Genomic DNA, 15,414 nt, shown 5'->3' with positions numbered 1-15,414 from the left:
AACTTAACTGTGAAAGTGGGGCCAAAAGAGAGAGATTTTTTATTTGCATCACTTTTGTCTATTTCTGTTTACATTTCTAAATGACCTAAATTGTAAATAAATTAGCCATAGCCTCAGGTTAAACAATTTCCCTTCCTCTCAGAGTTAGGAAAGTGTGGTTATCATCCCCAGTCAGAGGGCTTTCATGGTGAATGAAGATTAAAATTAGAAGATTCATGTGAGACTTTATTGCTTCCAAACTCTGTTGGGTAAAACTGGTTTCTGTCAGCAGATAAGTAGTGTTTCCACTAAGGTGTAGTTAATTCTGTCTGTACAAGAGTTCCACTCTTCTTCATCAGTTTTGTCATTTGGCTAGACAGCTTTTACAGAAAAACAAGCTGTGATTGCAGTCATGCAGAGATGTTTTGGTATAGTAAGCAGACAGCCGTGCAGCCTGAAAGGCAAGTCTTTATTTGGGCGGCTACTGGTGCTGCCGGCGGGACAGCTAGCTAGCTTTGAGATAAACAGTAAGAAGCAACCAGTTCCAACAAGAAAAAGAACAGAGTGCTATATTGTGTTTGTAACAGACATTTTCTTGGTGATAAAAGTGTCTACCATAGCTGCTACTGGTATGCAAAGCTACAGTGCCATACAGAGGAATTATAAGAATATTTTGATGGCACTTTTGAACTTTAGATTGTAGCCAATGTTTGGTTGTTAGTAATGGTAACTGTAGGATCCATGCAATTTTGTGTTTGCCCATTTTTCAGTAACAAACATTTGCCCATTACAAACATTAAGTGACAGTGGTGAATTATTACGTTGGAAGTTGCTACTCCCACAATCCACTGCACTGTGCATGACCAATGCCCTCAGTGGAAGAGGATAGAAAAGTTGTTGTTTTGATGTCAGCACAACCATGTCAATGAGCAGTACTCTTGATTGGCTGCCTGGTACAGGGAGCATGCTTGTGGACATTGATTACTCTTACATTAAAGACACAGGGTCAAGGTTGGAAAATAGTAGAGAATGCCTTTAAAGTGACCTCCTGCCTTGGTCTGCTGTGCTTTGTAATTACTGTGGATAATGTGTGCTGCCTACACACATTTTAGAGTGGTTGCATGTGTGTCTGATGGCGTGTGAGAGATGAAGATGGTTAAATAACTCAAACACATTCACAATATTTTTTAACCCTGAGATATCGTTGTTACCTTGAATTTTGATTGAATACAAACAATATATTGTCAATCATAAAAGTCCTTGTGGTTGATTTGTTCCTTTTTTTTCGTTTCAGCATGCAGTTGTGTTTGTGGCGGCGGCCCCGGTGTTGCACTAGGATCCAAAGGCACCCCTAGTAACTCTCTGATGCACTCTGTGATGAAGCTGGCCTCAGGGGTCGCAGCAGATAACAGCCCTGTCCAGAAGCTAGCCTTCTGTCTCTTGGCTAACCTCGCCATGTCCCGCGACTGCAGAGGCCTCCTGCAAAAGGTATAAGCCCGGCGCACAGCGTAGGCAACGTTATGGATAAGATGTAATGTACATAAATGTAGTGGGAAAGGCTGTGTCTCATTGCTAAATCAAAGGAACTTGGACTTAGTGATGATTTGTTTTGTCAGAGTAAGATATTAAGAATTAAGAAGAATCCCTAAATGGTTTAAGAAAAAACCTGTTCAGATTAGCCAATTCAACAGTTTTCTTAAGTCCATAGTAGCTGGCTGTGAAAATAAAATGTACAAGTTGAATACATTTAAGTTAGGCGTGAAATACATTGTTACAGAATAAATAAATAAAAAAGCATGACACCTGCTATAAATAGACATGCGTCTCTTGCACTTAGCCTGTCCAAATATTTTCTAAACTCTGGAGCAGCTCTTATGATCTGTTCACAGGATGATGCTTAAACTTACTTTTCTGTCATTCGTAGAATAATTTCCTGCAAGCCTTCCTGTCAGTGCCAGCGCCCAAGGCGGTTGGTGTTAAGACCACATTCATAGGTTGTGGTGGTGGAAGCCTACTGGGCCTGTGGCTGAGGCTGCTGGTTAGTCTCTCGTTTGCGGAGGACGGCCAACAGAGTATCCTTAGGGTGACTGGAGCCCTGGAACTGCTGGCGGACTTGGCACCACACCGCCGCAACGCACTGCTCACCCTTCACAACCTCTGCTTCTGCCCTGCCAACAAGCCACACGTCATTGCCAATGGTATGGAAGAGCTGCAACTTCTTCTTTCATTTTTCTTCTGTGAAAACAACAGACAACAGACGTTAAGATGCACTACCGAGTGTGTGGCTGTATTTCTGTTGAAAGTCCAGACAAAGTGTTGGCATTGGCAGCCACTCAATTTCTGCTTGGCAGTTCTATCATATACAAACGCTCAAGCTGCTCTGCAATCACTCAGATTGAAGGCAATATCATAGCATTTGAAGTTAAAGACATTTTTAGAAACACATTTATTCAGTTCGAAAAATGCAGCAGAAGATTAATGATTCTTAGACACGTACTGTAGATAAAAAAAAAAGGAGAGCAGAGAAAACTAAAAGACAGATTGTGCCCCTCCCCCTCGCCTCACATGCAAGCTGCAGGTGTGAGTTGGACGGCCAGGTGGGTTTCCTGTGGAAAGATCACATTTCCTGTGAATGTTCATACAGTATGATCTTCATCAATACTATCAGAGAGATAGGCATGGTGGTATTTCAGTTAGCTTAATAGCTGGTTTGATTTGCTTCGAGAGATGATCTTATAAACAGTTCCCCATGCCAATCTCTAGATTTGGTGAAGAGTATGATGTGGGGCTATTTTAATTCCAACGGCCAAGGGCACTTTGTCAGGATGCATAGTATTCTGAATTATCAAATAACTGGCCTTTAAAAATAAAAATCTGCCTGCCTCTATGGGAAATTAACATAGGGGTGTGTATATGTATGCCCCTTGTATTTAAAGGAAGAATATTTATTTATTTACAATTCATTATTCATTCACAAAGAAGATTGGTGTCCTTTAAAAGGTTGGATTCTCCTAAATATTTAGAATTAAGGCATTAAGATCAATTTCCAAAATATGTTTTTTTATTCCTCTTTTTAATCAACTTTAGCATGGGTGTGTAAACTTATGCAAGCCACTGTATTTGCTAATATATTCTGTTTTGATAACTAGAATCCTTTTGAAGGGGACTGTCATTTTTGAATAAAAAGATTTTTTTCCCCAGCAAACTGACAGTTTTACGCCTCTGACTAACTGCATGTCTTTCTTTCAGACAAAGCCATGAAGGTGTTACTAAGTTGTCTGAACAGTAAAGAGATGGAAACCCGCTCTATGGGAGCATCTGCATTATGGGCATTGCTCCATAACAATCAGAGGGTACACACACACACACACGCACACTCTAAACCTTTATTGTAGTGACGCTGAATTTCAGTATTACAGTACTACAGTATTGGAGTTTATTGGTGATAAATGTCAAATTAAATCCATGTGGTGTCTTCACTCTGACTGTCCCTATAAATAAATCATCTGGAAAGCTTCAATGTCCTATCACATATAAAAGTAATGACAAACCTTTTTTTTCTCCTGATAATGAACCGAAAAAAAGAACTCATCTCAACTCTTCCTAATCTGTCGTTCTAATTTCCCCTCAAAGGCTAAGACTACTTTGAAGTGTCCCTCTGTTCGATTGAGAATTGAGGAGGCACGTACCATCTCTAAGAAGGGTATGCATTTATTCACTTTGATGAAGACATATCAGCACCTGCCCTGGGGCTGAATCATGTCCTGTTGTTTACAATAGTTGTTTTTTCCCTCCTATAAACTGCAGATGCAGAGAACAAGCAGGATCCTATGACTACCTACCTGTTGCAGTGCCTTGAAAACCTTTCCCAGCTGCTAAATAACTGATTGTATTTATCATTTTTGTTTTGTATCATGTTTTATCCTATTAAGTAATTTTGATATTAAAGTGCCAAGTGGCAGATTTTAGCTACCGTCTTGTATGGTCTGATTTCACCGGAAAACAAATTGTACACACACAAGCATGATAGTTATGGCGCTCCCCCACTGCTAGTACAAGCTCTACTCGGCTCAACTTGACTTGGTTGCGGTGCCCCGTTTTCAGCAGATTTAGTATTGCCTCATGCGTGAGGCGAGCGTGGCTGGTTGTCATAGCAATGCCGCGGGAAACTGCCATGACCTAACACAACACACACACACACACACAGAACGTTGAAGGTGTGTTGTTTTTGTGGATGTTGCCACAGCCAGAAGACAAATTTTGATTCAAAAGAAGCTGGAGGCAGAAAAAAAAACTGCTGGCTTAACTATTCTGTTCAGGACACCCCCGTCTGTCGCTAGCATTGACGGTAAATATTAATGGACAAACAAATTAATGGCGGAGCACTGCAAATGCGGAAGTGCCTTAAACCTCCATTCTATCTGAATTCCAGCAGGGGGCGACACATGCTGTTGCAAAAGGAGGTCGCTAGCGATGATGACACAGTGATTAGTGCCAATTCTATCCAACCAGTCAGCAGTCTGCAGGTTTTCACGTCACCTTTTGGTATCGCCTCAGCCTGTTTGGAACCTAGACGGAGGTGATACTCAAAAAAGTAACTGTTAACTAGTAACAAATACTTTTTTTCATAATGGAAAAGCAAAAGGGGCAAGTCCAGCAGGTACCATGTAATGGAAAAAACCCATTAGTGTTGTATATTATGGAAGTATACCAGCTGTGGCTTTAAACACAGCTGTTGTGGTGGTTGTGGTGTAAAGCTGCTGTTCACAACATACCACCTTAGGTTGTTAGGTGATAACCAACTGAAATGTGACAGGAAGCAGACAATGAATGAAAACCTTGTATTTACAGGAAACAATTAGACATGTTAGTGGCGCTGTGAGGGGTGCTTTTAACTAATTGCTATTGGCAGAATGCTAACATGCTTGATGAAAATGCTAACATGTTGAGGTTTTGCAGGTGTAATGTTTACCATGTTCATCCTTTTCACTCGAACCACAAATGTCAACCTCATGGTGGCACTAGAGGAAAGATGGGGTGTGACCAACGTCAGTAGAATTCATCCTCTTGGAGCCATGGCTGTACCAAATGTCATAGCAGTCCATTAAATGATTGTTGAGACATTTCAGAAACTAACATTGACATTCTTAGAAATCTTTAAAAAAAAATCTCAAATTTCAGTTTAAAGATATATCCTTTAATCGCATGAAATGCCAAAAAAGGACTCAAAAGTTGCAATGGAAGTATAAACAAATGTTTACAAGATGAAACGATTAAAATGTATAGTATTACAGTATAGCTGGATGCAACAACGGAACAAGTTAGAAAACATCAGTATGGATCCCAATGTGCCACGTTATTCCATAAGTTTGCCTCCCACTCCCAGCCCTGGTGATAAAGTGCCCCTCTGTGTGGAATGAGTCAACAGTGGGTTACCATGAAGTGTGCCCCAGTGGTTGAAGTGTTTCTCTGTCGCCAGAGAGCTAGCAGGAAGTGCAGCTTGGGTGCTTCTCCTCTGTCTCATCAATGCAGCTTTCATTCTCCCTCGGTGGGGCAAGATGGAAGCTGTACAGAAGGACCACTGGTACTTCGTGGTAGTCATCTTTCTTCCTTTTCTTAAAGGTATGGTTGATATACATATTTTTAAAGTTGATAGTAGATTAACACTTTTATTGACTGTTAAAGGTGACATTCACTTCTCTCTCTCAGTACTCAGAAAGGCTAATTTATTTAACTGTTTTTATCATCAGTTTCTAATCTTTCATTTACAATCAGTAATCGAAACTAAACATTCCTTTATGCCATCATTTGTTTAGATTTATATTGGAAGATGGGAGAAGAGCTTGTTATTGTGAGTTTTGCGAGACAATGTTATTCTGAACTTGCCAGAACTCTCCCAAGGGCATCACTGGACTTGAAATCAGTTGTCATTCAGCTCGGATAAAAGCCTTTGAAAACTTGGAAGCTTGATCACTAACTATTGTCAGTTGTGTGTATGTGTACTGGCTCAAATTAGCCTAATTACCATTAACCCAAAGATGGCCTCAAAGCTGTGAATGGCTGTGTTAATCTTCAAGTAGAGGAGATTAAGAGGGGGAAACATGGCTTTTTTTGCCAAATTGGTGTAAACAAGTTCGCTAAAGTTTAGGATTCTATATACATGTAAAATATATATAAAAAAAATATAAATTAGTTATAATCCTACAACTGGTTGTTCTTGTATATAATTTAGATTTACTGGTTTTTATTTAATAATTTACTGATTTATCAGTTTGAAGATTTCTGGATGCATGATTTCTAGATTCTGTCTACATAAACACTAAAATGCACTCTGTCCAGTTGCTGCCCAGCAGATGGAGGCTGCTACAGTCCGTCTGGAGGAAGGGATGGTTCTCAGCTGTTTGTGTCCTTGGGACGGCAACCTCAGCATGGTGTCCTGGACAAAACTACCAGACAAGGATCTGGTAGCTGTGTTCCATCCAGAGTATGGAGTGGACTTCTCTCACCATTACCGGGAAAGGATAGAGTTCCTGAGGACCACGCCTATGGACGGAAGTATTTCCATGAGGAATGTCACTCACCAGGATATCGGGCTTTACCACTGCTCTGTTCAGACCTTCCCTCAAGGCCCCTGGACAAGGAACATTCAGGTGGAAGATTTAGGTAAAAAGAAATGGCAAAAAAAAATACTGAGGTGGAAATTTGAAGCTCCCCCGCTGAATGATGTTGGAAATGAAACTGTATAGACAGTTTTGTTTCCATCACGCATTAAGATTTCTTTATTCTTCGACAAGCTATTTCCTGTGTTTCTTGTGTTTACAGATGAGCCCCCAGAGGAAGACAACAGCACAGAGGCCCCCATCCCAGAGGTGATCGAGGCGGACACAGAGTTGTTGGCCGAGCCGGACAACAACCTGACCATTAGCTGTAACCACGAGCACAATGGTACCGTTTACCAGGTCATTTTGGAGAAGATGCCACATGGCCAGCCCTGGGGCATTATTGGAGTGTGTAAGAAGGTGGGAGGGGGGCTTCTGGCCGAGGACTACAGCGACAGGGGCAGGGTCAGCTGTGCAGACAGCCTGGATGTCAATCTGCACCTGACAGGTGTGGAACAGGAAGATGGCGGTTTCTACCGCTGTACCTTCAGCACAGATGCGGGGGTGCGGACCACCACTGTGCTGCTCACTGTGCCTCCTCCAGGTAGAAAGACAGAAATCATGCAGTAATTCACTTACACATATATACGGCCTTATGGCTGAATGATCGTTTCTCATACTTAAAATGATTTATGGAAGCAAATTTGTCCCACAGAGTACAGTGATTGATGAAACATAAATGAACACAATAAAACAATGTTTGTGATGTTAATCTCAAACTGTTCAGAAGACTCAGACAGACTTTCACCTGCTGAAACCACAACATCCTGTGGAACATCTCTGAATAATGTTACTAAAGAGATGTGTGTGGGTGTGTGGGTGTCTGTGTTTGCTTTAATGTGATGTATCTGTGAGTCATGAGCAAACAATAAGTGAAATATACGTATCTTTCACCACATATACGAATAAAACTACACAAATGTATTATTCTCTTCAATAGAATACCATTGCTTTCAGGCTGTTATAGTTTTTCTTTTTCATTACTTTCGATATTTTCAGCTGGATTCAGCCTATCTGTGTACATGATGTACATTTACATCGGGGCTGGAGCTGCTGGGCTTATTCTACTTATTGCCATCATCATACTAGCAGTGAAGCACAGGTAAGATCCCACACTGTGCTTTCACAGTTTAGCAAACAAAACTCCCAAACTAATCTTGATTGTAAAATATGGGTCTATTTATTAATGTCATCTTCATTTCATGGAAATCCATCCAATAGTGGTCCACTGTCAACATCATGGTGGGGCTATAGAAAAGTCATGGGATTGACAACTTTTCAAGGATTTCTTGTCTGTTACCTATGAATCTCTGAACAAAATGTTGTGCCAATAAAGAAGATATTGAGATATTTCAGTGGATAAGTGAAAATGTTGACCTTCTGGTAGTTCAAATTTGTTTTTATTTCATTTAAATAAAATTACAATGCTCCAAACAGCCCGTCTTCACCCAGGAAACAACCATTTATGTTTATTATTTAAGCAGCTCATGACGACCCAGAATTAAGTTTCTAGTTAGGCAGCGATCTCTCTTGGCCGTAGTAATTTCCATAAGAGCAAACAAGAAAGTGAGGTGACAAAGATTGTGCATGAGGAGGCAGGTTGGGGTTGTGGATTGGTCAAACAAAAACACAGGACTTTTACTCAGGAGACTAGGGTTCGTGTTTTACTGACCCCAACGTTGCTTTCCCAACTACCATGTTTTGTCCGTTGAAAAGGAACCCTGGAGCGTTTGGTACGATAGTTTGATTTGTTTGGTCGGGTGTGAAGGCTCATTCGAAAGTTAGGATCAAAACAAACACACTCTGGTCTCGGTTTGCTTCCAAATGAACTACAGTTCGGTTTACTTCAGGTGAGAACGGTTGCATTGGGACTAGGGCTGGGCGATAGGGAGAAAATCAGATATTACGATATTCTTGACCAAATACCTTGATATTGATATTGCGGCGATATTTTAGTGTTGGCAATTGGTGCTTTACCAAAATATCTTCACACTTAGATTTTAGATAAATAATCATCAGTAATGTGGACATATGTGTAAGTGGGAAAAAGGCAACTAGAACAGCTAGAACAGTCTGGTAAGTTCAGAAAAGTACATCACTTTACTGTAATACCATATCCAAAAATCTAAGATGATATCTATTCTCATATCACGATTGCAATAGGCTATAATATCGATACATTTCCCAGCCTAACTGGGAGTCTTTGGAAATTGGCCTATTACGTTTTTTTAGGTACGAGGCTGCGTTGCACTGAAAGAGGTAAAATTGAGTTATTCAAAAGAAAAAGTAAAGATCAAAGGGAAGTCTGGCAGGAATGTGTTTTTGCATTCCTGTCCTGTTAATCATCTTCCGATTTCCGATTTATCCAACTGATCCTCTGGGGACCACGAATGGGTTAACGTTCAGGGGATTGTGGTTAAGGCAACCCCTAAGCCCCGAACGTTTCATGGTAATCCATCCAATAGTTTTTGAGATATTTCTGGCTGAACCAAAGTGGTGTACTGGCCAACATACCAATACATACCATCCTTAGATCACCTAGCTGCTAGCATGGCTAAAAATAGCACTCTGACGTTGCATCTGAAGTTGCCCACTTATGAAAAGTCCTACATTCCCACAGGAAGAAGAACAAGAGAGAGGAGTACAGAGTCAAACTGCACCCATCTCAAAGACAGGTGAGCCTCATATTAGTCATCACATCTACTGTTGTTTTTGACATGTTTGAGGCCCTCCCTTACCTTCTTTTCAGACATGCACTTAACTAGCACATCCTGTCATGTAACCTGATACACTGTATTGATGCTTGCTGACTTATCTAATGCTGCTTTGCGATGCTTTACGAACTGACAAAGTGATGGCTTTTTGAAGTAATCATAGCTATGTAATGTAATAAGGTAATTTTATATTATTATAAAATAATTTTTCAGCCCATTGATTGGACTTTTTTTTAAAACTGTTTGCCAAGCTCAGTCATTACTTTATCATCGGTCACATGTCCTTGTCTAACACTTCATATACTAATAAAATCTACTTCATATTCCCAGCCAAACTTCTATGAGAACATCTCTGTGTGCCCCAGGATGGCAAAGGAGTCCAAGCAGATAAGAAATTTCCCGGTCTATGCCAACCTACAGACCGTACGATCACACAAAACCAAATGTCAGCTTCATAATAAATGAGCATTCATAAACTTGACGTAGTGCATAATCTGAACGTGTAGGTTTTCACAAACAAAGCAGATTGATTTCCAGTGGCTTAAAAAAAAAGTATTCAGACCCCTTTCCTTTTTGCACACATTATAGTGTTGTTGATACACTCCATAACTCATAATGTCAAAGGGAAAATATGTTTTTAGAAATGTTTGCAAATTAATTAAAAATCCAAAATTGAGATTTCTTTTCCCTAAGTATTGACACCCTTTGCTGTGGCACCTCCAACTTGTGCTCAGATGCATTCTGTTGACTTTGATTATCCTTGAGCTGTGTGTAGAACTTGATTGGAGTCCACCTGTGGGGAATTGAATTGATTGGCCATACACACCTGTGTAATTAAGGTCCCACAGGTCACACTGCATGTTACAGCTACACCCAATAAAGCGTGCAAAAAGTGAAAAGGGTCTGAATAGTTTCGAAAGCCACTTCATACAAAGGCAAAAATAAACAATTTGTTTTTATAAGATGCAGGGATCAGTCTGACACTGATTATTATTCATACCGTGGTTTGAAATGAGTTAACAAACTGGTGCTCATCAAAGTCTCAGAGAGCTGACGGGTTTGTTTGTGTCCAACCCTAATCCCACTAATTAAATGTAGTATGTACTTCATAATCACTGTTGAGGAAATATATTTGTTGTGGGCAAAACAATATTTGACAGTAACCATCATGCAGAAAGAGCAGACAGAAAGCCTGTATAATCATTCTTTTCACTTCCCTAACCCCCGAGTAAAACGATTGACAAAAGCCTGTGTAATTGCTCTCCTTTTACTTTCATCCCTCCCGGTTTCCATTCAAAGCTTGACAATGGTGTCTAATCATCTAACGGAAAAGAAAAGCAGTCACTCAGCACTGTACCGTCACTTGAGACTGTTGCTTTCCCCAGTAGGCTCTCTGTCTAGGATGGCTGCATTCTAGTTACAGAACGCTCTTATTGTGAAAGCTAAACTCTAATTAGATAATCCTGTGCTTTAGTTTATAGCGCCTTATACTTTGTCTATCTATGGTTTGCTGATGAATCTGTTGGTAATTTTTTCTGTTTTAAAATGTAACTTCAAAATCATTATCATTTTTATGAAAAGCTGTCAGAAGTTTCCCAAGTTGTATTTATTATTTTTCTATGCTTTCTAAGCTTGTCTATATGCTTCTGTAAACCAAAATGTCAGGTTTATGGTAGGACTATTAAGCTGTGTGTTGTTTATGTGTAATGTGATCCATTTATCTCCATAGAAATGGAGGCAGTGGCAGAGGCCGTAATGGATATGCAGGCTATCCTGCTAGGAAACAAGACAAATGTGGACAAGCTAGAAATGTGGAACATAAAGGGACAATATAGTTTGGAATCACAAGTTTTTGCCTTCATTCTCTCATCTTGCTGTTGGCGGAAAAAACAGTTGAAGCTGTAACTATAAATTTGACTGTGACACTTGTGATGCTGCGTGTGTTCGCCCAGCAATACTGAAAATGATGTGTGTGACTGTAAAAGACTCCCATGTGGTAAAAATAAAACATAATGTCATAGCCACTACCTCTGTGATTTCCTGTGAAGTGGGAGTGTGACAACACAAAACTAAACTGGAAGAATCAAGTGTTGACTGAAAACTGTGTCTAGGAAACCAAATGATTTGCTGTGAATTTGAAGAACCTCTTCGTGTTTGTGCTTTAATTCTTCATGGATTAGTTTGACATTTTTGGAAATATGCATATTTACTTTCTTGCTGACAGTTAGATGAGAAGATTGATACCATAAATGTGAAGCGTTTTCCAGCAGGCTGGCAGTGGGTTATCTTGGCTTACAACAAGACTAAACGGGGGAAACAGCTAGCATTGCCTTGTTTGAGGTTAACAGCAAAGCTGAATCTCATTAATTAACGTGACTTGTTTGGTTAATCTACGGTTTTTGTGCCAGACGGTAGCTAAGTCTCCATCCACTTGTCAATCGAACTATTTGAAGTTCGGTAAAAGAAACTCATGCGCATAAAGTTGGTGAAAGTGTGTTTCCATCCAACGGCTTTGAAGCCAATAAAACCTGCGCGAAATGACGTCACATGCTGTTTTTGGTCAAATTGATATGTTGAATTGATTTATAACATTTTAAGGTGTTTTCATTCATTTTTGCACTGAATTGCACAACATTCAAGCAAACATTTGCGAGCAAAGTTTTTCTAGACAAAATGGATCACGGTGTCTATCAACAAATGACCAGTATTGCACGAGTTGTAATAGTGCTTATGTGCTTCTCTTTTTTGAGACATGTGTCACTGTTTGAGCGCCTTCCATTTACTCCGGAGGACGTCGCACAGCTTGTAGTAACCTTTGTGGGCCATTTCCTTCACGAGTTCCTGATAAATTATGGCGATGATTTTTGCCATCTAAAATAGACGTTATATTTTGCTCATAAATTAAATTCAACAAGTCTCTCGTCTCCTCGTTCGTCCACTTCCATCTGTCTTTGTTGACACCCGTCATGTGTGCTAACAGAGCGGAAATACTGGGCGGAAATTAACTAAAAACGTCTTCTTCGTTTTGTGGCGGTAAAATAATCGCAATTCATTATTTATTTGGCAATTAACGTTTCCATCAACGTTTATCGCATTAGCCGTATATCGATCAAATAAAATCTGATGAGATCGAACGTATTTTCTTTGAGTTGTTATTCATGAAATTCAATTGAATTTTACTGTTTCCGTAAGACACTTTTTATTCAGTATCACATAATTCAGATAAAAACGTGTGGATGGAAACATAACTTGTGTCTGTGACTGTCTTGAACAGTTATTCTTGATTTCCTGTTGTCAGTGTGAGGCTGCCGTGCTAACGGCAGAGACAGCAGTAAGTTCCTCTGCCCGGCCACTTTAAAGGGAACGCTCCAATACATGTGCTCCATAAGGGCATTCACCAGGGACGAAATAAAAAAATTAAATGAAAAGATTTTTCAAGACTGACACAAATGTTGCACGTGTTCTGTGCATTACACAGAAACTTTACATGTTACCGCTGAGGTGAAGGGTCTGGCAATGCAAGACTACGTCAACGAAGTAGTTTACCTCTCTTTTGTGGGCTACTCACCATCACAAGCAAGTTAAACTGCAATAATTCCCCAGGTGTTGTTCTTATGTTCATTATTTTTGTAATCTTTATTTTGTCAAAGAGGACTTTTTTTCCGCAAGACTGAATATTTCAATCAATCAATATGCATGTCTATAGTTTTGTGAGAGTATGAACAGAATCATAACATGGAGGTCGGAAAAAATCTATTGAACGTGTGGGCAAACCTCAATATTTTATTGGTTGGCTTGTTTCAGCTAATTTCAGCATCTGAAATTAGCAGAAATCTATCCAGCTTTTGGGGGACAAAAACTGCACCGTGAAACGTTAAATTATTGGATTGGGTGTGGATAGGCGCACAGAGTTAGATGGGTTTGAATTTTTTAATAAACCTGCGATTTATTTGCATGAATTTGTCACTTTTGGTCTGAAAAGCTAGCTGAGCTCACCGGCCTGGCTCTAGCTTAAAATTTAGACCCCTTCACTTTTTGCACACATTATGGTGTTATTGATGTCATTTTCAGTAGATAGAATTGCAATTACTGCCCATCACTTTACACTCAATAACTGACTAATGTCAAAAAGAAAATATGTTTTTAGAAATGTTTGCAAATTAATTAAAAATCTAAAAAATAAATCTAGTTTCCCTAAGTACTGAGACCCTTTGATGTGGAACGCCAAATTGTGGTCCATTTGCATCCTGTTGGCTTTAATTATTCTTGAGTTGTGTGTAGAACTTGATTGGAGTCCACCTGTGGTGAATTGTATTAATTGGACATTTAAGGTCCCACAGTTCACACCACATGTCACAGCCATACCCAGTAAGTATGCGAAAAGTGCAAGGGTCTGATTATTTTCTAATGCCACTTTATATATAAGCAAAACAACTCCCATGTGGTATAAATAAAACATGTCATAGCCACTACCCCTGTGATTTCCTGTGTAGTGGGAGTGTGATAAAGAGAAACTAAACCAGAAGAATCAAGTGTTGACTGATAACTGGTTCTAGGAAACCAACTGATTTGCTGTGAATTTGAGGAACATCTGCGTGTTTGTGCTTAAATGTTTCAGGGAATAGTTGAACATTTTTGGGGAAAACATGTATTCACTTTCCTACTGAGAGAGAGAGGAGAAGATTGATACTATAAATATGAAGTGTTTTCTAGCAGGCTAGCAGTGGGTTATCTTGGCTTACAACAAAGACTAAATGGGCAGAAACAGCTTGCATAGCCTTGTTAGAGGTTAACAGCAAAGACTTGTTTGGTTCATCTAGGGTTTTGGGCCAGACTGTGTCTGGGCCTGTCTTGAGCAGTTATTCCTGAAATCTTGTTGTCACCGGCTGCCATGCTAACAGGAAGTTCCTCTGCCCTGCCAGTTTAAATGGAACAAACCAGAAAAAGTCCTATAAATGTGTGTAACCATGCAATTTATTTGCATCCATTAGTCACATTTGGTCTGAAAGGCTAGCTAAGCTAACCAGCCTGGCTCTAGCTTAAAATTTTGATAGGGGAGGCATTCATTTTTTTCTTTTACCTCTTGGCAAGAAAGCAAATAAGTGTATTTCACAAAATTTTGAATAATTCCTCCTATGTAAATTACCATTCAACACTTGTTAGTGTAAAAAGATATGCTGATACATGATAGAACATTCAATTTATTACCTTTTTATCATCAAAAACATTACATATGTACATTTAGTGACAACTGTAGTGCTACACTAAGTATTCAAAGTGCTATCAACACATATTCTGACAGTAACAGAACACAAAACGGGATGGACACAAACACAGTCATACACTGTAGTGACAATAACAGAAATTATGATGACACGTCATACCTACAAGCAAGTGATTTGCTCCAAAAAAACAACAACAAAATTTGCAAATGCTAAACAGTCAACTAGAACTGTATCCAGTCTTATCAGTAAGTACTGCTCTAATGCTCCAGATGTAGTGGAACTAATATACATACATTTATTAACCACAGTTGAGATAAGACTCATGACAACTACAGCAGACATGTGGCCAGATACGTATGTTATCTGTCTGTCTACATATGGTTACTATGGGCTCTGTAATGCAGACTAATTTTTAGATGGGCACTTTGTTTGAGGTTCAAATTAATATGAAGTTCTTTAAATTACAAATATACAAAATAAAGTGACTGACTGCAAAAATTAACTCCAACATAAAAGAAATGCTTGTACTTGTATCTCCTGATCTACAGGAATATTATAACATGACAAAACACATTAAAATAAGTGATTAAGTTTGACATTAAAGGACTGTTTTGCTGCCTAAAACTGATTGTCATTGGAATTGTTTTTCATTTCATAGTTGCTAGAATTTCTGGATTCGTGTCCTGCTTTAATATAACATTAAAGCAAAAAGCACAATAATTTTTTACCAAAAATATTGAACAAGATGATAATTGTCTGCAGTGCTGACAGCCACCAACGGTCTTGATAGGTAACCATATATGTTTCCGGTGTAACATGGCATTTCACAGCTGGGTG

The 15,414-nt window shown here is 39.3% G+C and overlaps 2 protein-coding genes across 5 annotated transcripts in view; both read left to right on the top strand.

Moving 5' to 3' along the window:
* rttn (rotatin) overlaps positions 1-3,951 on the top strand; it is a 32,889-nt gene extending 28,938 nt beyond the window's left edge. For both annotated transcript variants that reach the window (XM_032503326.1, XM_032503325.1), the window contains exons 45-49: positions 1,274-1,467; positions 1,904-2,177; positions 3,229-3,332; positions 3,613-3,682; positions 3,787-3,951. In XM_032503326.1, the coding sequence (XP_032359217.1) occupies positions 1,274-1,467; positions 1,904-2,177; positions 3,229-3,332; positions 3,613-3,682; positions 3,787-3,866 (722 nt within the window). In that variant the 3' untranslated portion in view covers positions 3,867-3,951. The remainder of the gene's footprint in view (positions 1-1,273; positions 1,468-1,903; positions 2,178-3,228; positions 3,333-3,612; positions 3,683-3,786) is intronic.
* Positions 3,952-5,410: 1,459 nt separating this feature from the next.
* The window catches only part of cd226 (CD226 molecule), an 11,893-nt gene continuing 1,889 nt past the window's right edge, over positions 5,411-15,414 (top strand). Inside the window, exons 1-6 of one of the 3 annotated variants that reach the window (XM_032503330.1) lie at positions 5,411-5,601; positions 6,319-6,642; positions 6,802-7,182; positions 7,638-7,740; positions 9,259-9,313; positions 11,082-11,379. In XM_032503330.1, the coding sequence (XP_032359221.1) occupies positions 5,538-5,601; positions 6,319-6,642; positions 6,802-7,182; positions 7,638-7,740; positions 9,259-9,313; positions 11,082-11,108 (954 nt within the window). In that variant the 5' untranslated portion in view covers positions 5,411-5,537 and the 3' untranslated portion in view covers positions 11,109-11,379. Of the gene's footprint in view, positions 5,602-6,318; positions 6,643-6,801; positions 7,183-7,637; positions 7,741-9,258; positions 9,314-9,682; positions 11,380-15,414 lie in introns of those variants that run through there. The other 2 variants (XM_032503328.1, XM_032503329.1) reach the window with 2 other exon arrangements.

The sequence above is a fragment of the Etheostoma spectabile genome, chromosome 22 (assembly GCF_008692095.1).
Source record: "Etheostoma spectabile isolate EspeVRDwgs_2016 chromosome 22, UIUC_Espe_1.0, whole genome shotgun sequence".
NCBI lineage: Eukaryota > Metazoa > Chordata > Actinopteri > Perciformes > Percidae > Etheostoma > Etheostoma spectabile.
Note: the sequence above shows the minus strand (reverse complement) of the source record. Positions and strands in the feature narration are given on the sequence as shown.